At 40.7% G+C, this 26,150-nt stretch overlaps 2 protein-coding genes across 4 annotated transcripts in view; one reads left to right on the top strand and one right to left on the bottom strand.

Annotated features, from left to right (window-relative positions):
- Positions 1–14,513, top strand: part of LOC136430497 (ribosomal protein S6 kinase alpha-3-like) — a 65,125-nt gene extending 50,612 nt beyond the window's left edge. For all 3 annotated transcript variants that reach the window (XM_066421175.1, XM_066421184.1, XM_066421192.1), the window contains 12 exons: positions 2,311–2,375; positions 2,787–2,889; positions 3,527–3,666; positions 4,086–4,130; positions 4,320–4,394; positions 4,624–4,713; positions 5,578–5,736; positions 6,731–6,892; positions 7,639–7,715; positions 7,977–8,094; positions 8,587–8,730; positions 10,522–14,513. In XM_066421175.1, the coding sequence (XP_066277272.1) occupies positions 2,311–2,375; positions 2,787–2,889; positions 3,527–3,666; positions 4,086–4,130; positions 4,320–4,394; positions 4,624–4,713; positions 5,578–5,736; positions 6,731–6,892; positions 7,639–7,715; positions 7,977–8,094; positions 8,587–8,730; positions 10,522–10,644 (1,301 nt within the window). In that variant the 3' untranslated portion in view covers positions 10,645–14,513. The remainder of the gene's footprint in view (positions 1–2,310; positions 2,376–2,786; positions 2,890–3,526; positions 3,667–4,085; positions 4,131–4,319; positions 4,395–4,623; positions 4,714–5,577; positions 5,737–6,730; positions 6,893–7,638; positions 7,716–7,976; positions 8,095–8,586; positions 8,731–10,521) is intronic.
- A 1,481-nt stretch (positions 14,514–15,994) lies between these two features.
- The window catches only part of LOC136430490 (mucin-like protein), a 32,600-nt gene continuing 22,444 nt past the window's right edge, over positions 15,995–26,150 (bottom strand). The window contains exons 27-33 of the mRNA XM_066421163.1: positions 20,112–20,237; positions 19,422–19,547; positions 18,283–19,244; positions 18,029–18,153; positions 17,416–17,697; positions 16,913–17,032; positions 15,995–16,379 (exon numbers count right to left, since the gene is read on the bottom strand). Of these exons, the coding sequence (XP_066277260.1) occupies positions 16,217–16,379; positions 16,913–17,032; positions 17,416–17,697; positions 18,029–18,153; positions 18,283–19,244; positions 19,422–19,547; positions 20,112–20,237 (1,904 nt within the window). The 3' untranslated portion in view covers positions 15,995–16,216. The remainder of the gene's footprint in view (positions 16,380–16,912; positions 17,033–17,415; positions 17,698–18,028; positions 18,154–18,282; positions 19,245–19,421; positions 19,548–20,111; positions 20,238–26,150) is intronic.

The raw sequence follows: 26,150 nt of genomic DNA, 5'->3' as shown, positions 1-26,150 counted from the left end.
TTAAGAAAATACATTTTAGTCAGTAACGTCTCATGTCAAGAAGTTGAGTTTTTTTGGGACAGACTGGGTTACATTTTTTTCTGTCTCAATGAGCAGGTTTCCGTCCAGGAGACAGCCCTGTTTTTCATGTTGATCTTACAGCATCTTTTTCAAGCCCACAGATTGAATTAGTGTAGCCTAAGTACAGCTTAGCCAAACCTCCTCCACTATCACTCTCTGGCAAAGCAAACCATACTGACATATGTGTTGGAAACAATAATGGCAAATCCGTGGACCAACAAATAGAACTGATGTGGCCTAAGCAAACCATACTGACATATGTGTTGGAAACAATAATGGCAAATCCGTGGACCAACAAATAGAACTGATGTGGCCTAAGCACAGCTAAGCCGAGCCCCCACCAGTATTACTCACTGGTGAAGCAATAACCAATCAGAGTACGATGTGGGCTGGGAGTAATTGGGAAACATGGACCCCAGGATGGTGCTAGAAACCTCTCAGTGGTGATGAACGAGTCTTTCTTAAGGAGGTGCGTAGGCGGATCACTCAAGAGGTTAATGACTTCTTAAGAAACATACCATTAAGTCAAAGAAGGTCTTAGTGTTCCTCATTTTTCTTTACACCTTCCTTCATAAGTCAAGTCTAACATGCATTAGGGTGTGAGGTACATGTACATCCACATGCGGGTTCACCTTTTTCTTGACACCCATTAATATAACCTTCTCCCTGCTGCCTAACCCTGTAGTCAACACAAATGTGGAGCCTAACAGCTACAATGCACTTACATTGTAATCATGGAGAAGGTTGAACATATAAGCAATACAAATTAATTGCCAAAAAGGCTACCCTTTCACAGAGAATTGGACAGAAGATAAACACTATAAGTACAAGATTTGTTTAAAATTTGAATCTATCTCAAACGTGTGCCATGAAAATTAGAAATTATGGGCACCAAGAGAGCGTTGGAAACTTTGCTCAGGTGATAAATGCGTCTTCCTTTAAAAGGTGCGTAGGAGGATCACTTAGGACCCACCTTAAGGGTCTTAAGAAGAGGTCAAAGAATCCATCAGAAGGTTGATGTTGTCATAAGAAGCATACCATCACGTCAAAGAAGGTCTAGTGTTCCTAATTTTTCTTCAGAACTTTTTTCATATGTCATATCAGGTATACATACATGGTTGATGCACTAGTCTTGTACTGTAAGCAAATGTGCTAAAAGGGTACATGTTTTTACACAATATGCATGTAACAGTTGTGAGCAGCCCCCACTTAGTTTGTGTTTAATGTTGCTCCTAATTTATGGTTTGTTCTACATGGTTGGTACACCTTCCTGCTGCCTTAACTTACCTTACCTCTAGTTAGATCCTCCTATATAGGTTGGCAAGTAGTGCTCCTCCATGCAGAGACTTCATTTTGGCGCGGTGCCACTATTATAATAGTTATTACATTTCTTTCAGTGTTTCCTGCTGCCTAGCCCTTTACTAATACTTAATGTAGAAGAACTTTATTGCGCAACTTTTGTAGCAGGTACAAAGTATGGCAACAACAGTAAACATAGAACAAGACATAAGTCTGGAATAAAACTATTCACTACAACAAAATGACTGTCTTAGGTTTTACATGATTCAAGTTGGGCTAATTTTGAGTTGCATAATCATTATTTTTTTCTAATAACAAAACAATCTTTTATATATTTGCCTATTTTAACACTGTATGAGCTGTTGCATTTAAATACATAGCCAAACCTATCTGTGGCATTAAGTGTCTTAAAATCTGAAGAACTTGAATTGAGAGAGGTGAATAACTCATCGCGTAGAGCATCATATTATTTAGTGCATTCGATGTAAGCAGTACAAAGGTGATGCCAAATGGGCACATGTGTGTGAGTGTGATGTTCTGAATAAGAACACTAAGTTTGATAAAAGATTTGCTAAATGTTGAATATAAGTCCTACTTTATGTTGTGTTACATGTTTGTATACGTTGTAGGTTTACCTTCTCCCTGCTGCCTAGCTCTATAAGCAATACAATTTGATATGGTTCCAAAATGGCTCATGTACTTAATGTATATCTGGAGATTATCTGGAGATGGGCTTGTGAACAGCATCACTTAGCTCTTGAAAGGTTTGCTAATGGTGCCCCTATGTTAGCTAATCTTCTGCCAGCTTTCTAGCCATGTAGGGAATACAGATTTGGTGTCAAAAGAGAGCAAATGTCATGTGTCTTTTCAGAAGATTGCTGTTCTGAACAGTCTGCCAAAGGTTTTTTTTTAATTGTGCTCTTACTTTATGTTGAATGTGTTCCACTCCAGGTGCAGGTGCAGATGGAGTAGCAGAGATCCAGAGGCATAACTTCTTCGCCAGTATCGACTGGGAGGTGAGCAGTTTGTTCTTAAAGATTCCTTAAAGGATGGTAGAGCCTACACTAAAAGTCTTGAGGAATACAATTTTTCAACATTTTTTGTTTGCCACATGGCATTGTGTGACTGTGACTGTTTTTTGTATGACAGCAATGATTATATAAGATTAAAGAAATTTTCATTGGTGTTCTGAATCAAAGTTGAACTGCACTTGCCCAAACATAGCTTATTATTACCCAAATTTTTGACTGATCAGTTCCAGTCTTTATCAAGGAATGAACAATCCACTGCTTCTGTGACATAATGTTAATCAAATAGAACATGTGACTTTGTGTATGAGCAGTGGATCATAAGTTGCAGAAAGTCTATTGCACGCCCCTGTCTCTGTAACTTTGTTGTGTTTGTAAAAATTGTTGTTGTTTCCATAGAAACTGCTGAAGAAGCAGGTGCCGCCACCCTTCAAACCGGCCGTGACTCGGGACGAGGACGCTTTCTACTTCGACACAGAGTTCACATCAAGGACGCCGCGAGGTATCAAAATTTCAGCATGTTTCTGCACTCTATATGTGATGTAGAGTTAGACAACTTTTCAGATTCAGTTTTATTTCTCATGACCTTGCATGTGACAATTTTATAGAAATATGCACATGAAATGCGTCATAATGTACAAAGCGCTCATTACTTGTAAAATTCACTATGTGAAAATTGTCTAAAACATTACGAGTTTAAAATAACATTGCTCGAACAGATTAAAATAAGGCGCCAATCCAAGTTTCCCTTATACATAAACAACTTTAACAACTTGACAGTTCTAGCAGTTGAGATTACATTAGTGGCTAAATGATCATCTGTAACACAGTACAGTGTAACTTTAGAATTAGATATCGTATTCTGCCATGCTGTATTGTGAAATTACCCTGCAGTTTAAGACCTAAAGAACATTGGGCTGTTGCTTTAAACTTAATCAAGCCACTAAATCTTGCATTTCAAGAGAAGGAGCCATACCCTATACCTACTTGTAAAATTCTAGGTTAGCCGTAACAAAAACATTTAAGCTAGTTGGGTAGTCTAGTTTTATGTACTAGGTGCTTTATGTATGTAACTGAGGAATTCAATCATATTTTCAGAACAGAAAATTTTCTTTAACAAAAAACCGTGTTTTGTACAGATTCGCCAGGAGTTCCCCCCAGTGCCACTGCCCATGAGCTGTTCAGGGGCTTCAGCTTCGTCGCCCCCTGTCTGCTGGACGAGGTAACGCAGACGCAGGCCCAGCAGCTAGACAAGGTCAAGGAAATACAGCGGCGGCCGGTAAGATTTACTCAAATCCCGACTAAGAAGTTCTGTTTTTCTGATGTTAATGAAAAATAATGTAGATCTTGCTTGACTTAGATGATCATTGAGGTTAAAGAGATAATGTGTTGTTTCATAGACAGTTTCTATTATCACGATAGACATTTTTTATGTAACTGTAAGAAAATCATAGTTAATGTACATGTACAAAATGTACCTGGGAAAAACATCATAGTACATACATGTATTGCCATCTCTGCATTTGGGAGAAAGTTTAGGTAGTTGAACGCACACTTCTGACAGCGGAATAGCCCCCTCCTGTAAAGGTGTGTGGCCCAAGGGCTATGGAAACGGAGTTGAGTGCTGGGGACTTTGGCTTAGATTGACTTTAACCAACTGAGTAATAAGACTACATGTATCATGTTTTTTTTTTGCAGCTTGGCAAGACGACAGCTTTCACAGATGAATATGAGATTAAGGAGGTATATTGTTCTGTCTTTTGTTCTCTCTTAAAGTTACCTAAGGTTAGCAGACTGTTGCATTCATTAGTATCTGTCTAACGAAGAAACGAATAAGTATTCATTATATGCACTTTCATCTGAAAATTTGCAGTAATGATGTGATGCATTTTTTCTTCTTCAGAGAACCTAACATACTTTGTTTTGTTTTAGGATATCGGTCTTGGTTCCTACTCAATTTGCAAAAGATGTCTCCACAAGAGTTCCGGTCAAGAATACGCAGTAAAGGTATGTCTAGACTTTCCACCCATATTTTATTTCTTAAAAATGATGTAATGCCTATCCTGAGTTATGTTCCAGTTTGGTGTTGTATGAACATTTTGTGAAATCATTGAAAGCAGATATTTTTTCGTTCATGTATCTTAATAAATCTTTTTCCTACTACATGTACATGTAGTGTCTTCAATTTTTATCGCCACTCTTTTTGAATTTGACAATGTTGTTTTTGTGTTCCCAGATCATAGACCGGACAAAGCGTGACCCTGCAGAGGAGATAGAGATCCTCCTTCGCTATGGCAACCACCCCAACATCATCACCCTCAGAGATGTAAGTACATTTAAGTAGTACCCAAAGAACCTTGTACAATAGTCATGTTCATGTACATGTAGTCTTAAGTTTGTCTTATACCAGCATGAAGTACCTGAAATCATGTAGCCACAGTTGTCCAATTATGCATGCCTGACAATGACTTTTTTTGCATTAGAGAAAATGCATCAAATAATTCTATGCTACATTTTTATGAATGAGGTAGAATGCAGTTTTTTCAGAGCACATTTAGGCAAAGGGAATTGTGGTTGTTTGAGAGCAAACATTTGAGAGACATTCTTTGAGAATGGGGAGGACTAGTTTAACTTGTAGTTCTTTTTTTTTCAGAAGGGAGTTTTAGCAACTTGAAGAATAGGTCCAGTGTTTAAGTCAAGATAAGTGTAAGACACCTTCTTGGGTAGCAACTTATTAACATTTGCACAATGTCTCAAGACAAAGTGTCTCACCTTTGTTCGAGGTGTACAAGGCAGGTAACCAGGTATACCAGGTGTACTTGGACAATGTCTCACCCGAGTCTCACCTTTGTTCCAGGTGTACGAGGCAGGTAACCAGGTGTACCTGGTGACGTGGACAATGTCTCACCTGAGTCTCACCTTTGTTCCAGGTGTACGAGGCAGGTAACCAGGTGCACTTGGACAATGTCTCACCTGAGTCTCACCTTTGTTCCAGGTGTACGAGGCAGGTAACCAGGTGTACCTGGACAATGTCTCACCTGAGTCCCACCTTTGTTCCAGGTGTACGAGGCAGGTAACCAGGTGTACCTGGACAATGTCTCACCTGAGTCCCACCTTTGTTCCAGGTGTACGAGGCAGGTAACCAGGTGTACCTGGACAATGTCTCACCTGAGTCCCACCTTTGTTCCAGGTGTACGAGGCAGGTAACCAGGTTTACCTGGTGACAGAGCTGATGAAGGGCGGAGAGCTCCTGGACAAGATCCTCAGACAAAAGTTCTTCTCTGAGCGGGAGGCCAGCGCGGCCCTGCAGACCATCACCTCAGCTGTGGACTTCCTACACAAGAAAGGGGTAGGGACCAAAACTTGCCAAAAAACTATATTTCAAAATATTCGCCTAGACACGCGTCATTCTTTAAGTATTACTATCATGTACATTCCTGCAAAGTTATATTGATGAACATCGAAGCATAAGCCAAGGAGAGCATTTTTCTAAAAATGGCGTGGCCTTATAAATCTTGATGATGTAATCATGACATCATACTAATTTGCATGAATTATCACCTTGCTATAAGGTACTACCTGAAAAAAAATTAAGGTTGAGGAAGGTTTATAAAGCTTAAGAAAGGGTTTTTTAAAAAACATCCCAAAATTCCTCAGCCACCCTTAGACAATACCTTAAGAGTCATATGTTTCAGAAGCATCCAGATCAGATTATGGCAGATTATTGGCAAAGATGCATCTACAAGCTTTCGTCAGTGACCGTGAGAATATTATTCTGTGAGCAGTATGCTGTGAACAGTGCTTGTATTTTTTGTCATGACTTATTGTACAAGATACTTGGATACTTTATTCACTCCATTAGCTTTCATACAAGTACAAACAAGTACGTAGCTAATCTTCCTGGATGGGCTGGAAAGACGTAGTGAACTGAATTACATTGAGATACTTAGCATGAAAGTTCATCTGTGTTGGTAGAATTCATTATTAACCAAGACTAAACTTTTTGTCCAACACTTTAAGAGAAATTGGGACTTACTTCAAATTTTCGGTTGACTCCATCAACCCTGTTCACGGAATGACCCGGCTACTGCAACATGACGTCAGCGACACGTGATCGCAGAAGCGGGGGACGACACAAGTTATCTGGCACGTATGACCCGCTACTGCGATCACGTGTCGCTGACGTCACGTTGCAGTAGCCGGGTCATTCCGTGAACAGGGTTGATGGAGTCAACCGAAAATTTTAAGTAAGTCCCAATTTCTCTTAGAGTGTTGGACAAAAAGTTTAGTCTTGTTTAATAATACATTGAGATATGTTTTGACCCTTCATGTGTAACTTCCAGGTTGTCCACCGCGACCTGAAACCCAGCAATATCCTTTACGCTGACGACTCCGGCTCGCCTGAGTCCCTGCGGATCTGCGACTTCGGATTCGCCAAACAGCTGAGGGCCGAGAACGGGCTCCTGATGACGCCCTGCTACACCGCAAACTTCGTCGCCCCGGAGGTGGGTTGTGTGATTGATCTATTAGGCCACACCAATTTAATTTCTTGGTTAGCGGATTTTTATTTTTAAATCTTAGCACACAAAAAATCATGAAAACAGACTAGAAGGCTGAGGTGAAAACTTGCACCTGACCCTGTTCACTCCCTGAAACTGTGTGCACCAAAGTACAAACTTTCCTCTGAGATTCTGTTTTCCTGTTGATTTTCCATTCTAGCATTTTTTTTTAAATTCCGTTAACCAAGAAATTAAAATGGTGTGGCCTTAGCAGTAATTGATAACGGAAATTATAGGCAAAGAACAGGCTGCTAGTAACACCTTGTCAATGATGTACCACCAACTCTGTCGCTCGTGAGGTAAAAGGGGCCCACTTTTTTGTTTGCTTGTTTGTTTGTTTGGCACATGCAGGAAACCGCTTTTAGTTGTAACGCACCAGTTCTGCACAGTAAGTACAACCTGAGTAAGACCGTACTAAAGGTTTGATCCACTCACACCAGGGTGGACCCGTACCCCTACTCTTTTGAACAACTGTGGTGGGACCTCCTGCTTTTCTGTGAAATGTCGGTCTTCCAACTTGGTCGACTTGAAATGTTGAAAATGACTTTAAAGATTTAACTTGCTCGTGCATGATGATGATGATGATGATGCTAGTGCTCAGTAACCATTGATGTGTGTATGTGCCAGCGCATGCATGTGTTTCTGCATCATCATATATTAAGATCAGTGACATCTCTCTCTCTCTCCACCAGGTTCTGAAGAGACAGGGCTACGATGCAGCTTGTGACATCTGGAGTCTGGGGGTTCTTCTCTACACCATGTTGTCTGGGTACCGTAAAATTTCATTTTTTGTGCAGACTTAAAAAACGCAAACATTTTCAAGATTTACCGTAACCTCCTTTCCTGGTATCCATCCTGTTCTAGCGCCAGGTCGCTCCTCCAATCATTTCCTTTGCTGAATAGTCTGGCACCTGTTGATACAAACGTAGAGAAACAATTGTAATTTTGATATTTTTCTACAGTATAGAAAGCAAATGATACACTGGTGTGTCCTGAGACTAACATCCATGTTTTATGTGTGTTTGTACAGGAGGACACCGTTTGCCCACGGTCCCAACGACACGCCGTCTGACATCCTGGGCAGGATAGGGGAAGGCAGGTTTAGTCTGGAGGGGGGCAACTGGGACAGTGTGTCTCCTCTCGCTAAGGTTAACAACATTTTATCTGAATTGTTCAGCCAGTATACATTAGTAAGTGTCCTTTGGTACAACATACAAGCTTTGCAGCCACCCAGTCCTGAATATAATGATTGTTTTTATCAATAGATAGCTTGGGAAGATAGATTGTGAAGATAGATTGAGAGATCCAAATTTCAAATAGTTTTTAGATTCAAATTTGATTGATCGTATTTTATGTATGACATTGTTTGGCTGCTCTACAAGAACCCTGCTACATGTACAGTAGAATCCACTTATTTGCATAACTGATTTGTCAGTGTATTTTATGCAATAATAAGGAGTAGTCCATTCACCCTAGCGAAGAAAACGAGCAGCACTGAGGGGGGAGGGGGTTGTTGTGGTTACCCGATATATGCTATTAACAGTGATGCAAATAGCTGGACTCTACTGTATATCTAATTCAGACATACACATTGATTCATTGATTGATTCATTGATTGATTGATTGATTGATTGTTACAGGAAATCGTGCGTCTGATGCTCCATGTGGACCCCCACAAGCGCCCGACGGCGTCTCAGGTCCTCAACCACCGCTGGATCTCCCAGAGGGAAACTCTGTCCTCCGACCACCTCAAGCTCTCGCACCAAGACATTCGTCAAGTCAAGGTAAATATTTCTTACGATGCATACTGTAGTGAACTTGGTTCCTGTCAAATATCTTAATTCCATGTCCTGTATTGTCGTTGTCAGCAGGAGTAGTTATTTAGCTAGCCTTAGCCTTTCACAGCTGTACAAATAAATCAAAAGATTAAATCAAGGTCAGTTAGTCAATGTAGTGATTAAAACTACTCTCTGTGGCTCCTTGTTTCAAGATTGATTCTAGGGCTTGCCAAAGCCCCATACCTATATCTAAAAGCACTCTACAGCATGTGAAAGTCATCCAGCGCCCAGGAGAAAGCACAACTTGTGTGTTTTACATGTAGGTACTTTTGTTTTGATATAGTGGCAGGAAAATATAGCGGTTGGGGGAAAATTGAGTTGGTCACGGCACTTAATTCTAACGGTGGAAACAAACATCACTGTCTCAAATATTAGTGATCAAATGATAGCGATGATGAAATTTCAGCGGTTGACTAGTGACCGTTAAATTAGCTAAACTAAAGTTACAGTTAACAAATCAAAAATTACAGTAACAAGTCAGTTGTTCAAACCCATGAAATATCCCAGTTTAGGTAACCATAATGGTGGTAGTTTTCGTGCTGAATAAAATCCACATGCACTTTTCACCATGTGAAAGTCTTTCAGCACCAAGGAGAAATACGTATTTCAAATAGTTTCTCGTCGTGATTGTTTCTCGATTCTTATTCGTAGAACATAAATACAGATGCCTGTTACAGACGTATGTAGTGTTCATTGTATTGTCACACTTTGAATGCTATGGTAGATGTGCAAATGTAACATTGATTTGACTAGATGGCAGAAAGTGTAGGAGAATAGGTCTGCTTATGGAAGCACTTGGCAGCCAAGCCCCTTTGTAGCCCAAGCTTAACAAGCCAGCTACAGCACTGCATGTTTCAAGCTTTCAATATAGAGTCAAGAAACGTGCTGCACAGGTCAGTAGAACCACCAGCTGGTTGTTGGAAGTTTGGGCCTTGTCCCAAGTTACTTGTTTCTCTTCTCAAATGGTTCAAGTTACCAGGTTTGTTCAGTTGGTAGGAAAGTAGCGGTTATGTTCAAGTTTTGGGTTCAAGCTATAGAGCTGGAACCATTCATAGACTACTGGTAGCCTACCATGACGGCTTTAAAATTCTGTTGTCCCGACCGAGAAGCACCAGCAACAGTGGGCTTTTTGTAAACATGCGTGTTGATATATTCGTTCGTAACTCGGCTGTTCGTGTCTGAGAATCCCATCATTAAGGTACTGCTCCGTTCAGAGGCCTTTCCGTCGAGTCCATTCTGGCGACATTACTGTAAACTTGTTCGCCCTCGCCCACTGTAAATACTTATTTTCGATGTATTTTTGATGTGTATGTGTCTGTCTGTCAATATGGGCCGTCGAGCCCGAAATAAACAATAAATAAAATAAATTTTTGTTGAATGGCTCAGGAAACTTGTTATGAAATTGATATTTCATTGATGGATTGGATCTCTTCCATACGTTAAGAGTTGCTGCACTCAAGTCATTGAGATACTTTGAATTCTGTAATTTTTGAAACGTTGACGGTGGTTTTATCTTCACAGTTTTCGTATTGACCTCTCCGCTGCATGTTCATGACACAGCAAAATGACGAAACCAGTTTGTGTGGTTCAAATCCGTCTATTTATTTCCACTACGGAAGTGTCTCAACTGTGAACTTTAAGAAAAACAGCAGAAATCTTCTTTCCCTTTCTACCGTGAAATGAAGTCTCTATTGAAATGAATTGACTATAACAAGTTCTTCCTTTTGCTTTTTCCAGGGTGCCATGGCTGCCACCTACTCTGCCCTGAACACCTCTCCAAAGATGACCCTGGATCACATAGGAGCGTCCAAGCTCGCGCAGAGAAGAGGCGTGAAGAAACTGGGCTCCACCGCGCTATAGGACCGTCATCCCAGCTTTCATCATGTTTGTGTTGTAGTTACGGACAACGCTTTTCACTTTAGAAACAGAAATTTAATCATCATTGAAGTCAAACTGGGTTCCAACACTCTATAGGGCAGTCAACATCACTTTGATTACCTTTGTGTGGTAGTTATCAACAACACTTTTCACTTTAAAAACAGAAATTTGCCAAATTTGACCAACTTTGAAGTCAACTGCGCTCCTCTGTGCTAATGTACACAACTTTCCTCATGTTTTTGTTGTAGTTACATACATGTACGTTGTAAGTTACATGTCTGAACAACACTTCACAGAAACAGAAATTTGCAAGATTTTATCAACTTTTGTCAACTGGGCTCCACCCAGCTAAAGGGCCATTGCCATCACTTTCATCATGTTTCTTTTCTGTTTTCAAACTGTAAAGTACCCAAAATTCCCAAAAGCAATTTGGTGTGATAGGTAAGATTTACTGGGATATTCAGACCATTTAAACATGCGTTTTTTTACCCAATGCCTCAGCAGTATGACCTGCAAATGCCAGGGAAACCTGGAAAGCTGCTTGTCAATGTAAAATTCTAGGGGGACTTGAAACTTTTTTCTTGATGAATTATTTCAGTATTGCAGAATAGACACTGAGCTTATATTCGAATAAAAGTTCATCCCTGATCATGGTAATTGTAAAGGGTTTTTTTTAGTACCCTATTTCTGTACTCAAAGTAAAGCTCTAACTAACAAGCTATCGTTCAGTCCTCTCATCCTCAAGTCAAAATGACCCAAAGCCTTGAATGGGTCATGTGACATAGAGTCAGAGTAAAATCATACCACTTTAAGAAATTCAACAAGCCTTTGCTTTGCTGTTCCAGAAAAGATTTTAGACAAAAGTGTAATGGATTTTCAACACTTCAACAGCTGTGGATTTTTTTGTAAGAATCAAAAATAATGGTTATAAAAAACATCCTGAAAATGCAAGTGCCAAACAGCTGATAGTTTTCACTAAATTTTGGCATCTGACAGAAGCTGCAATTTCTAAAACTTCATACATTTTCAGAATCCTCAGATTATCGGAGTATGGTAAAAAAGTATTGACAAACGACCGCATTGTGCTTTGTAATCTTACAAATGTGGAGCAGACAGTTATCTAAGTTCCATTGCTTCTGAGAAAATTTAGAACTTGTATGTCCAATTTGGGATGCAGTCTGATTTTACTCAAGGCTTGAAAGATTTTTTGATTGAATGGTTTCAGATAGTGCAGATACTGCTAAGGTTGTTACATATCAGTAGCATTAGGGTTGAGCAGGATTAGAATAAGCATATGATAGGTTCTTATTTGTTTTCCTCCACTAATTTTTTTCTTTTAGTAATCTATGTTGCTGTAGTATTATTTTTTGGGGTTTAAAAAGTTCAGTTATGATTTGATAGTTGAAAAATACATATGAGCATCCTAAAAAACAGCATTTGGACTAAAAATGGTCAAGCATAGTCCTCAATTGAAAGGAGAAAGACAATACCTGTGACAAAGCTGATAAGCAAACAAAGTAGAACCAAAAGAGGTTAACATTCAGCACTATGCTTGCTGTACAAATTTTCGTTATTCTCGAAATTCAGGGAAATTAGCACTAATAGAATCTGAATTTTTTTTAAAATTCAAGAAAGGTTTCATTGTTCAAACTGGAATTTCGGTGTAAATTATAGAGATAACTGTTCAAAAATAGTGGCTGAGACAGGAAGACTTGACCAAAAACTTGAAATATTTTAGAATATCTTAACTGAAGAAACCTTCATTGGGCACTGCAAAGAGTAACCACAAAAATGTAGTCTATGATGATTTCATTAAGTGAATGAATAACTTAATGTTCATTTTTATATTTTTTGTTTAACCACCTATTTTCCTGCTACTGATAGAGCCTAATATGCTACAACTTCTTGTTAGAATAAAAAAGGGTAAAGAAAAATAAAACTCCACAAATGGTGATGGTGTTCATCTACAATGTAATTAGACTAACCTTTCACAAATGGAGTCCAGAATGAGTTGATAAACTATTGGTATGGTTTGTTTTAAAGGGTTACATGTATGCTTCGTATTCCCATTGTATACACTAAATGTTATTCTTTCACACCCTTTCAGACCAGTTTTTGTCCTAGTGGATTCAAACTGAAAATGTCATTGAAATATTTCTCCAAATAGGAAATAGAATGGACAATCATGGGACAATTTATTGTTTCACACACATTTTTGGTGTCATCTCTTTTTACATGTAGGTAGCCCGGGAGGTCTCATTTAGTGTTGCTTGAAGGGGTGGGGTGATTGGTACATGATATATATATAGTTAAATGTCAATTGTATACTATTTCCAAGTGAAAAAATATGGAATTATTTTTTGCTACTGTGTTCAGTGTGAGAAGGTGTATATGTGATTGTATGTGCTAGTGTATGGATAGTGTTTCCCTTTTGTAGGCCTGAAACGTTGGTATGAAATAATGAATTGCTGCCTTTATGAAATATAGGGAATTGAGAGATAGGCCGCACCAAATCATTTCATTGGTTCTCTGACATGTAAAAGTAGAAAATAAGAGATCAAGATGAAAACTGAGGGCTGGGAGGAAAACTTGTATCTGATTAGAGCTGTGTACCTAAACAAATGTTAGGTACAGGTACAGGTACACGGGTTTAGGTACAGGTCCGACCCTTAACCTGTACCTGAACTACTTAAGGACAAAAGCATGTTTGAACTGGTAAAAACATGATATTTGATTTTGCTAGGTATTATTTTTATGAAAACACAGATGAAAATTTGACTCCAGCCATGCAAATGTGTTTCCTGTGCTTTAGAGTGGCTTTAGAGCACTGCCACGGTAATTTCATAGTAATTTTATCTGTCAAAGTGGTCATCCCCTGAGTCAGGTCCAGTACCAATACAGCAGGGTCAGGTAGTTTGGACCTGTACCTAATTGATTGTACCCGGTACTGTATCAGTACTGGTACACAGCTCTATATCTGATTATAATCTACTCCCACTGTCGCTGTAAAAGCACCAACTTTCCCCTCATATTTTTCTCATGTTGATTTTACAGTTAAGATCCGAGAACCGACAAAATAAATTGGTGTGGCCTTATGAAATATAGAGAATGTTGACAGCTAAAATGCTCTACAACAGATATATCATGGTACCTTGTAAAAAAGGTATTTCTAAAAAAAGACAAGAAAAAAGCTTATATTGGTCAATTATTGTAGTGGTATACAAATTAAGCATTATGTACATGTATAGTGGTACACTTTGTTGAAATCGAGTTTCAGATTTTTCACAGCATATTTTGGGAACTTCTTTATACATGTAAGTTGTCTGTAAAGCATATTAGAAATCAGATACTGTACTACATAATAGTTTGTATATGTGTGTGGTCTATGCTGTTATATTACTATCTTGCAATTGTTTTCTTATTGTCATAAAGCCACATCAATTCATTTGCTTGGTTCTTGGATATTTATAATTACGAATTTAGCAAGAAGACGAGATGAAACAGAGGGCTGGGAGGAAAGCTTGAATCTTACCCCTACTCTGGTCATGCTGGTCTTCCAAATCAGCATATCTTTTTTGAAATCTGTGAACCAACAAGTTTAATTGGTGTAGCCTAAATGTAACACAAAATATCGTCTGAACCATGTAATTGGAATCTGTCCTCATATCTGATGTAGTGTACTTTTCTCCCGACTTTCGCTGCTTTGTTTAACGTTGTTTCTCTACCATGTGATTGTTATGATAAATAAGGAGAGGGGTTCTTTCATATTATCTAGATGGTTGTTCGGTATAATCTATTCAAATAAAGTACAGTGGTAGGTACAAAGAAAATAAAGGGGGTTGCATAATATACTCAGGTTTCGTGTGTTTTATTATCCATTACAATGTGCTGCAGCTTTGTATCATGTTTCATGCCATATTACAAATGTACTATAGGTGTTGGCAGTCATGTGACTATGATCTAACTGTAAGTAATGTCTACATCTACAGACTGCATCTACATCTCTCTGTTTCTTTGAACATAGTCCCCCATTTTAAGTCTGAAAGTTACAGGTTTCACGGAACAAACACAACATGCCGGTCAAAACAAGTACATAGTATATTATACAAATCTGAAGCATCAAAATCACATCCTTGATATAGAAAGCTCCAGGTTGCAGTAATGGTGACTTAAGTGTTGTTTTACTGTGGCTTATATTGTCATCTATATGATTACATTACATAACATACGATACATATTCATATGAATTTTAAAAGTAACTACTCATGAACCACACTTTTTGAAGCAGACTGGGTTATATATTGATAATTCATGATATTCTCAATTCTATAAATAACAGATCCGCTCATTTGCCCTGCATCACAATTACCTTTGGACTCAAAACTTGTTTATTCAAAATAAACCAAGTGGAATCCCTTGTAAAACAATTGGTAAAAATATGCATGAATGGTCGGACTTTGGTTACACCATGCCAGAAGGAGAGATGTCACTTTGAACAATCTAGAAATAATTTCGCGACATTTGGAAGGTGTAGTTGACTAGTTCTCCACTAAGATGTGAAACTAAAGAAAACAAACCGGGATAGATCAAGATGAAATTATACTACATGTAGAGTCCATTCCAAGTCACCAAGAGGGTTGTTATTGTCATAATTTACAAATATTTCCAATCTATTGTAATTATTTGTGTGAGAGATTTCATACTTTAGAAATATTTTGAATGTGATTTCAACTTTATAGATATTCCTCCGGTTTTCTAAAACTTTATAAATATTCATCATATGGAATATGATATTTCTAACAGTTTCTAAATAATGATAACAGCATTTTACCATTATTTACAATTTCCTACCATTTTTTACCATTATTTGTAACATCTTTATAAATAGGTCAGAGGGCTGGGAAAAAAGCAATTCACACATCCTTGTGAAGTATAGGGAAGAATGCTCTCCACGAATGATTCAACAGTGTCCCGCAGTGAAGTCTAAAGATGTACAAAAGCAGACAGAAGGGCTGGATTAGCACCTACTTTTAAGGGGGCAATCACCATTCTACCATTGTTAACCATTTTCTACCATTTTTTGTAAATATTTATAAAAGTGAAAGAATCACATCGATGTTTAGAAATTATTCTTTATAAAGAGATTTTTGTGCAGTTCCTTTCAAAATATTTCTAAATTATCTAATCGAATTCAAATAAATTCATATTTTCATATTCAATCTTTTAGAAAAATTTATAACTATTGTCAGTCAGATATTCTTTTATTAGAATTTTTTCTAAATTATTACAAATATTATAAAACCCTCTTGGTGACTTGGAATGGACTCTATTTGGCAAATACACATTTAATATCTGTTCACCAGTAGATACACCCTTTTTCAGGTTCTCTGGATACAGTGAAATACAATGCACATACTGTATACATACACATAACATAAACTACACTTTTCTGTGTGGTAGAGACCATGCTGCCTAACTGTAACCAATTGGATGCCAAGCGGCTACTTCAGTGTGCTAAAGGTTAGATCTATGCTATGCATTTTCATTGAAACCTTCAGACTTTGCTGTCCAGGATGACGATTGGATTATCTACTCCCCAGACTTCCTTTGGTTCATTCACACGCTTCACAGAGTCGTCGTAGTCATACTGCAGTACCGGGGTATCCATGTAAGGGGGCGTTCCGACACGGTACGCACTTGCCTGGCTCTTCTTCAGACTACAGGTAGGTAAGGAAGGCAGAATATGTCAGTATGTGCACCATCGATTGTATGTTGCTTTATTATGTAGTTCCATCGTGTTATTGTTGCAAAGTACAGGTATAGCATTTGATTGTACAATGTCCAACTATTCAATGCAAACAGTGAGTGTCAGGTTTGGATGACGTTTACAGATCAAAGGTATCAAAAAGCTTATTGCAATGTTTTAACCCAGATAATGAGCGAAATTAACGAAGCCAATAACAATGTGGGGCATGTGGCTTCTCTGATTTTAAACCTGATTGCCTAAACTTGTTACTTATTGTATAGGATTGTGTGTCCTGTTCTGTTCGTCCTTTCATGTTACATGTACCTGCAATTAGCCTACGGGCAAGAACTTGCAATAAACAATAAACTTTCGTTGTCTAAATCTTAACTCAATGGTTTCTGTAACTATAAGCATGCAGTATATACGTTCAAAGATTAACATGGATTCAGTAACCCCACATACTTACCAGACCAAACTATAAGTTGCACGTCACAAAAAACTTACCAGACGACGACTGCAATGGCCAGAGCAACCAAGGCCAGCACAGCTGCAGTTGCGCTGACTGCCACTAGGGGGAACTTGGAGTCCTCTTGTGGCTTTCCTGGTGGTTTTCCTTCAGCAAGGCTATTTGAGGTAATGATAATGGCGATTTGTTCATTTACTCAACAGAAAACTATACATTGAGATCCAATAGTTTCCAGATGGGATTGAGCCGCGTGTATACAAATCAGGACCCTGCAACACTGCCAACAGTCCCTAGATAGAGACGAAACAGGTTACAACTTATTCGCTTTTGCTCACCAAGCAACATATTTGGCTATCTACGGTCTGCATAAAAGAGGCATCATAGAAGTTGCGAGTTCATTGTTTGATATAGACTGGTGACATAGTGGGCAAATCTTAATCTTTGACCAAGTCCTATTCCTGGTGTTGGAAATCACTTTTTTTCTGTCAGTCAATTTTGCAATCAGATGGTAAGCACATGTGTACGCTGATGTTTGACTCACGTAGTGCGTGTAGCTGCTGTAACAGTGGCGCCATACAGGTACTGCGGATAAGGCACCATGGAGGTGATGGGTTTTGAGCCCAGAGCCTGTTGCAGTTGCAGCTGTGGCTGACTGAGTTGCAGAACCATCGCGATGGTGTCGACTGGGAAATGTGCCAAGTCATCGGCGGAGTCTGGCCGGATGACGAAGAAGGCGAGCAGGATGCTGCCTCTGGTGGAGGACCGCTGGGGGTAGCCGGGAGGGATGTGCACGTCAGTTGGGCTGAAGACGACTGCATCCAGCCTGAAGGAATAAACTTCGGGTATTGAAATCTTGTTGAAATTTGGCTTTAGAGGGAAATGTAAGGTCGTAGAATCTTCTTTGAAATTTGGTTGATAGCAAAGGAAAATGTCATTAATTCATTGTGCTCTACTGAGGGCTTACGTCGGAATGACTATCATTTAAGGAAAATACTAGTAATCTAAGGCAATATATGCAGAATGTACTTTTAGGTGTAAAGGTTCTCCTATGTGATGAATGCTAATTATTATATCACATTCTCGGAACCCTTGTACAATTGAAAACCTTTTGAAGTACATAAGGCTTCCCCTTAGTGTGTAGTCACAGAACTTACGAGCGCCGTGTCCTGTCCTCATCGTTTCGCTGGCACTCTCGCTCCTCTCTCACCTGCCTCTGACAGTGCGCCGACAAGATCTCAGCAACCCTGTGCTTGAAGTTCATCTTGACCTCAGCAGTGAACTGTAAGAAGGGGATAACAGGTACATGTTTGTTAAGTATTGGGACAGGCGGTCTGCAACTGTCTCAAACTTCAGCAGCAAAGAGAACTAACTCAATGTAAAATCTCGCAAAAAATATATAATTTTTTACCTCGTCTATTGTCATCGTAATGGTCAAAACCAAAGTGTTTTGTTCATGCGGCCTCAAAGCAGTTGGATCCTCTGTCAGCGGTACCTCTGTAGTTGCACTCCTGGTCGGCGTATTCAGAGGTTGGGCGGCAGTGGTAGCAGGAGGTTTGGTACTAGTAGTAGTTTCAGACTGAGGAGTGGTAGTTGCTGTTGTTGTAGATTCTACAGGCTCTGTTGTAATGACTAGGGTTGTTGTACCAGCAGTGGAAGTTCTTGTAGATGCAGAAGTAGATGGAATGACAGTAGTAGTAGTAGTAGTAGAACTGGTTTCAGGTTCAGCAGAGGTTGTTGAAAGTGGTGCATCAGTGGTTTTGGCAGTTTGCGTAGTGGTTGTTGGAACCATTGTAGTTGCAATTGCAGTGGTCAGGGAGGAAGACTTGAATGTGGTGGTTGAAGAAGTGGTCGCCACAGTTGTGTGAGCGGTGGTGGTTGTTGACGGGTTAGTGGTGCTTACAGCTGTGGAAGCTGCAGCACTAGTGGTCTGAGGTGACGAATTGGGAATAGCATTGTCAGTAGTGGGGGGAGCTGCGGTAGAAGTCACTGTAGTGGTGGTAGTTGGGGGTGTAGTGGTGCTAAAGGTAGTAGAATGTTGTGTACTGGTAATGGCACTTTGAGGGAAAGACTCTGGTGTAGTGGTTTTGGCAGTGGAGGGAGCAACGGTAGTAGTAGTAGTGGTGGCTGTAGTTGGAGGAAGAGTGGTGGTTGTGGCAGTGGTTGGAGTATTAGTGGTTGTTGAGAATTTTGTACTTTGACGGGAGGTGGTTTCAGGAGTGGACGGAGCTGCAGGAGTAGTAGTGATGGTGGTGGTTGGAGGCAGAGTAGTAGTGGACGTTGTTGTTGTAATAGTAGTGGGTTCCGTAGTTGTGCTGACACTGGTGGTCTGTGTCGTTGTTGTCTCTGTCGTCATCATTGGTGTTGTGGTCACTGGGGATGCACAACAAGGTTAAAACAATCAACATTACCTTTCAGACTGTTTGGACAATTGGCATACTACTTACTGTAGCACTGTGCAGTACCTTACAATCGCACAATACACATACCCAAGGAAAAGATAGCCTTTGACGACTGCCCGTGATAAAAGCTGAGTTAGGCAAAACTTACCCGGTACGCAGATGCCTCCCACCAGCACAGCGTCTTGTGAACAGTTGCAGTGGAAGGAGCCGGGATCGTTCCCACACACCTCAAGGTCTGTGCAGTTGTCGGTCTCCTCATAACACTCATCGATGTCTGGTGGGAATGACGCGCGTGTAGAAGGAATGAATATTCATTTTGGAATATGATTGATGTAGTGAATTCAAATGTAGCTTGACGTTTTCTCTTACATAAAAAATGCAGGAGTTAAACATTTAGAATTAAAATTTCACGGCTTTTGGTGGGTGTCAATGTGCAGATGTTGGCAAATCTGTAGCGTGTTTTTGGCACACATTTCGACAGATTAGCCGAAGTGGCTCGGTGGGCGTCACTCCACCGTCAGGGAAGGTCGTGTAAAGTGCCTTTCCCAACAGTGTTAAACATTTCACTATAGTAAATAGAAGTCAGAAATCTCCTGATAGCCTTCATCAATGTCTGAAACATGCATGGAAGAATTACTTACTTTGGAGTCAACAATACATCATATTTTCTTTGCAAATTTACTTTAACATAAACACTTATTTTGTGAAATGCTAGCTATACGTCACAGTGCTACTATCACCATTGTCGTTTACTCCTTGCTTTTCATATTTGTTTACTCATCCAAGCTACATCCCATCGCCATCAAGTCTCGCATAAGTACTATACTGAAGAACGTACCCAGGCATAGATAGTCCTTCTCCTCATCAGTGTAGTAGCCCTCCCCACAGTAGCAGCTGTACTCGCCGGCGGTGTTGTTGCACAGCTGGGAGCAGTGGTGATCTCCGGCTGAACATTCGTCGTAGTCTGCAGACAGACAACATCCATCATTAAACAACTATCAGGGGCACTGCACACGTACACCGCAGCAACAAACAGATTTGCTGCAATGTACGTGATATTTGTACAAAAAGATTTGCTGCCAGATGACCAGACTGGCGGAAGACCGCCAGCAGTGGAAAGCTTTCACTGAGAGCTATGCTGCCCCGACGGCTGACTAAGCCATGGGAGAGAGTGAGTGAGTGAGTGAGCTTCCAGCTGAGACACCTCTCAACTGCTTACTTAACATCTATAGCATAGTCTTTATACTGTATCTATAGATCAAGCTTCAGTGTATCATTGTTGTTTCTAATGTACTTGTAATGTTGAGTAGTCCGCAACACCATCTAGTCTGCCTGGAGCTCCACTGTGTATCGTCTGTTGCAATTTGTTGATAAAGAATCATTAAACAAGGACACACAAGGGGCCCCAATTAAACGTAGTCTTCCCAGCAGCTACCCACATACCAAAACAGGTTGAATAGGTACATAATATAACTTCGTACATTCAGGTGACATATCAAACGTCCATCTTTCTGTCGCAGGACGAGAACATCTCTGACATGTGCACAACACGAGAACAACACGTGGACCACTTCGAGTTTAATTGTCTATAATTTTTTTTCCACATCAGAGACAAGATGCATGGATCAAAAAATCGTTTTTAGATGATAGTCGTGTTTCTGCAGTTTCTTCCTCGACCTTTTTTTAAGACCCTGTCTGCTTCATAGACTTTGATTTATGGTATATGATTTTAATTGACGCTCGGTTGTGTATATATTGTAATTTTGGAATGTTTTTGTTGTTGATTGGTTTCTCCTATTTCCTTGTACATGTTTATTCTGTTTATGTAATTCTGTACATGAGAACGTCTGTAAAGCAGTGTGTTAAGCACTGAGCGCGCCCACCCTGTATAAAGAAAACAGAAATAAATAAACTCGTGTTGCTGTAAACTGTTTAATGGTTGGTCTAAATGTCCATGGCCCACTTTTTTCTACTATGATCGAGCTCCCGCTATGGCCCAGACGCGTTGTTGTTCACGTTATAATGGTTCAGGCACGTGTACATGTCCAGGACAATATTTCATCAGAATAAAAAAATGGCCCATTTTTAAAAAATGATTTCATAACAGACAATTTAGCAGGAACTGTTTCATAGTAAAAATAACACGCCATCTTTTCTGACCAATGGGGATCGCGGGCGAGAGCTTGCTTCTCGAAAATGTATCATAATATGTTCATGAGAACAGCTGTTTTATACCAGACACAGACAACAGTATCGCACACTGGTAAGCTGAGAGGGAGAAAGGCCGGGCCGAAGTCAGTCCATTCCTGCAAAATCGGTAAGTAACTTGCAGATTCTGTGGCATACTGAAAAATATGACATTCTGAGCTTAAAGTCAAATATCTCTATCAAAAGTGGTGGAGTAGAATATGTGGTAATATGAAGCAAATGAGGACTCGTCTGAGTTAACACTGCTTATCGTGTCTGTAGAGTTTACTTCAATCGGCTGGTATGGAAAGTACATTCTGTTCAGCGTTCCTCTGATGAAATCAGGGTAGTATGTATGCCCACACACAAACATTTATTACCTGCACGAAAATTGGAGTTTATGTTTTGGTCAGCGTTTGCGTGTCTGTTGGTTAACAAGATAGCGGATGGATTGTTGATTTTTGACGTGTTGCCGGTTGTAACAAAACCAAGAATGATCTTGGGGCACCTGGGGGCTTCCCCATGAACTGTAGCGGAGCTTCCTCTTTGATGTCTCGTGTTCTGGACAAGCAATGGTCACGATTTCTATGTGGTAGATAGCTGCTGTGCTTGGGAAGAAGTGACAGGTTTGGGCCCCCTTGTTCATTTGTATGTTTATTTATTTGTTGTTATAGGAAGTTTTTGTCTGCCGAGTATATTGACGTAATACAAAATGGAATCCGTGACTTCATTTTGCCTGCTAACTTTGCTGACCACTGCTGTTGGGAAGACCGTTCATTATACCGGCCGTAACTTAACGCACGTCCCGATAGACTCCATCACTCCGGACACTTATACTGTCAAGCTGTCAGACAACAAAATATCCCACCTCGGCTTCTTTAAAACAACCCCGTACATACGGTATTTGTTTATCGACAACAACCGGGTAAACAACTTATCTCCGCAAACCTTCCAACGTCTGGGTGAGCTTCGTGTTCTGGACCTGGACAGAAACTACATCGCTTCTCTTCGCGACTTCGTCTTTTCCGACCTCGCAGCGCTTTGGAACCTGTACCTCTCAAACAACCTCATTTCCGCCATATCGGAACGCGCCTTCCACGGCCTGGCAAGTCTGGAGTTCCTGGAACTTTCCGGGAATAGACTGTCTGCGGTTCCCATGCAGGCCATCAGGCTGATCCCGAGTAAACAGCTCTTGTTAGTATCGCTCATGGTCAACAACATCAGTCAAATACCCGGAGATATAACATCGGCACACCCGTCCGCTTCTTACCTGTTCCAGGGGAACCCTTTGCGCTGTCCCGATGAGCAGGTTAGCCATGGTGATGTCACTAACGTTGATGACTTGGATGAGTGGCCCCGAATAGGAACTTACCTCGTCAAACGTGAACATGACCGCTCTTTCACCGGAAAGACCTTCTTCTTTAAAAGTCAATATAAGTACTTCGGTGTTCATCCCAACACCTTCGACGTAAATGAACACCGTTCAATTCGTCTGCCTTTTTTGGAAGGCTTCCAAAGTGGTCAATCATTCGTCTGGAACACCCCCACGGGGCGCCACATAGTCGAGTCCGTCACCACAGCGCTCGGGGTCGAAGACTTCACGGCGGAAGACTCTGGCATGTACAGGAGTGAAATACGCCGGCCGGGTAAAACGGAAACCCACCATTTTGATCTGCTGCTGTGCCTTGAGTGGCGACCAAAGGACAAACAGGAGCAATCCACGACAATGTCCTCATCCGACAACTTTTCACCACAGGATAACAACAGCACAGACACTTGTGCAGGCTCCACGAACCAATCATGTTGTTCGTACTGGTTAACTTTCAAGCCGTCATTATATCAGGATTTCTGTGTTGTTGGAAACCCCAACTCATCAGCAAAGCCCGTCGTTTTATTCATCGTTGCCATTGCTGTTGCTGCCCCAATTATAATACTCTTCCCTACCGCGTTATTTTGTTGGAGAAAACGAAGAGCCAGTCCACAGAATCTCACCGCAAGTTCAACATTGCGCGTTGGAGTTCAAGCCATGGCCGTCTGTATCCTTCCTCATAGCCTGTCCGAGTTGACAGGACATGCGACAAAAGACGATTTGAACCTGAGCGCCATTCCTCTTCGACGTCTGCGATCGGGAGAATCTCGCTGGCCGGCGATGAAAACGGGAGACACGCTATATAGTGTAGAACGCGGAGCAGATGCGCCCATAGCGGACACGGTCGGTACTACAGAAGCTCTGAGTAATCACTACGACAACGATGACGCTTTAGATGCAGATGAGGTCCATCATCACTACGACAACGATGACGCTTTAGATGCAGATGAGGAGGTCCAACATCACTACGCCTCTGCAGCGCCGCCCCCTCTACCTGTCTATGAGGAGACTACAGTTCATGCTTTGGATGCTGACGTGCTAGAAGAATCATCTGAACAACCTGCTTTTCAAATCGGGAATACTGAAAACGGTGAGGAAGAAATACCTTACGGAGTAGCAGCGGCAAATTCACTGTACCAACGAGATTCGGATTTCAATCGCGGAACTCTCATGGCTGTTGAACATACAAGCAACACCGCTGCAAATTACTGTGCGACAGACACAAACCAAATAGTAGACAGACCTTATGCCACAGCAGAAGCAAACACACTTTACCAACGAGATGCGAATCGTAGAACTCTCACAAGTGATTATAATGAGCATACATGCAGCACCGCTGCAAATTACTACGCGGCAGATCCGAACCAAACGGAAACCGGCATCATTGACTTGTACGGACAGCAAACTGACCACACTGAAATGGCACGTGACATAAACACGACTTTTCGCAATTCTGTGGAGGATTTTGGCATTCTGTATGGGAGTGGTGCGGCACCTGTCGAGTAATAGCCTGCAAACCATACCATCGGGACCTCCTCTGTACATCAACGGTGATGGGGGTGTTGCACGCCCGCCCAGTTCACTAGTGCAAGCCGGTGATGATTTACCGGGTTGATTTCAATTGCATTATTTGCTGGGACCTTTAAAGTATTCCTTTATCGCACTGTTGAGAATGAGTTCCACCCATGTCGAGTAACTGATGTGTACATTTTCTTTTCCACTGGAACTATCATAGACTGTACGTAGTACATGCAGTTGTTTGAACCTCAGATCAACTGTAAACAGCACCGAGTGTTAGATGTGATTTTTCTGTAACGTTTTTTATTAGTTCCACATTTCAGAACTTCGACATAGTATTAAAGAAATCCTTTTTCTTCGTTAAATGTGTATTTGAAAGCATTGTGGTTTTTGTGTGTTTTACATTGCATTAAATAATGGTTACGTACATGGAAATGTATCTTATCATTTGACTTCCTTGGTTTCTACTGTAAGGTTATCAAGACAGTTGCATCTTTATGATGTTCTTCATTGCAATTTGAGGATTCAAGTTTCCACTTAGACAGTTTAAACTGAAAATTACAAATAGGTTAAGTATGTAAGACGCGTGCTTTTGACATATTTGTTGAAACTCGTGGCGTCGGAGTGTTGGACTCATAACCAATAGGTCCCGGGTTCAATGCTCACTATGCCACGGCGTTGTACCTTTTGGAAAGGCACTTCACACGATCTTCCATTGCGGTGGGAATTGAACTCAAGGACGCAACTGTGCACGAGTTCGGAACGGCAGTTCGTTGTCTTCGTCCCTGGTCCATAAAGCCCACCGAGCCTCTTCGGCTAATCTGTCTAAAAATGTGACAAAAAGCACACTACGGATTTGGTGCGCCGTTATGCCAACATCTAGCATATGTGCCCCCTCGAACCGAAGAATTTTTGAAACTAGGCCTATTCCCACCCTGAGACTCTGGGCAAGATGTCCGACAGACATCTGGGTCAAAAGATAAGTTACAGACAATTGAACCCAAGGACACAGCTGTGTACGTGTTGTGCACGTGTTCGGAAGGGCGCTGTGTTGTCCTCGTCCTTGGCCACCTTTCAACTGCTTACTTAACATCTATAGCATAGTCTTTATACTGTATCTATAGATCAAGCTTCGGTGTTTTATTGTTGTATCTAAATGTAATTGTAATGTTGAGTAGTCCGCAACACCATCTAGTCTGTCTGGAGCTCCACTGTGTATCGTCTTGTTGCATTTTTTTATAAAGAATCATTAAACAAGGTCACACACGAGGGGCCCTTAAACGTCATCTTCCCCAAACCTACCCACCTGCCAAAACAGGTTGAATAACGTGGTATATTCAGGGGACCTATTTAAGCGTCCATGTCCATATTTTTTGTCGCAGGACGAGAACATCGCACAGACGTCTCTGACATGGGCACAACATGTGGACAACACGTGCACAATTTTGAGTTTAATTGTCTATAAAGTTTTTCACATCAGGGACAAGAACCATGGATCAAAAGTCGTTTTTTGATGATAGCTATGTTTTTGTAGTTTCTTCCTCGACAATCTTTAAAAACACGTGTTGCCGTAAACAGTTTAACGGTTAGTCTGAATGTCCATGGCCCACTTTTTTTACTCTGATCGAGCTCCCGCTATGACCCAGATGCGCTGTTGTTCACGTTATGATGGTTGAACACGTGTACATGTCCATGACCCAGTTGCAACATTTCATCAGAATAAAAAAAAGTGGCCAAATTTTTTTAAAAATGATTTCATAACAGACAATTTAGCAGGAACTGATTCATAGTAAAAACAACACG

The sequence above is a fragment of the Branchiostoma lanceolatum genome, chromosome 1, assembly GCF_035083965.1.
Source record: "Branchiostoma lanceolatum isolate klBraLanc5 chromosome 1, klBraLanc5.hap2, whole genome shotgun sequence".
NCBI lineage: Eukaryota > Metazoa > Chordata > Leptocardii > Amphioxiformes > Branchiostomatidae > Branchiostoma > Branchiostoma lanceolatum.
This window is presented reverse-complemented; position numbering and strand designations above follow the sequence as displayed.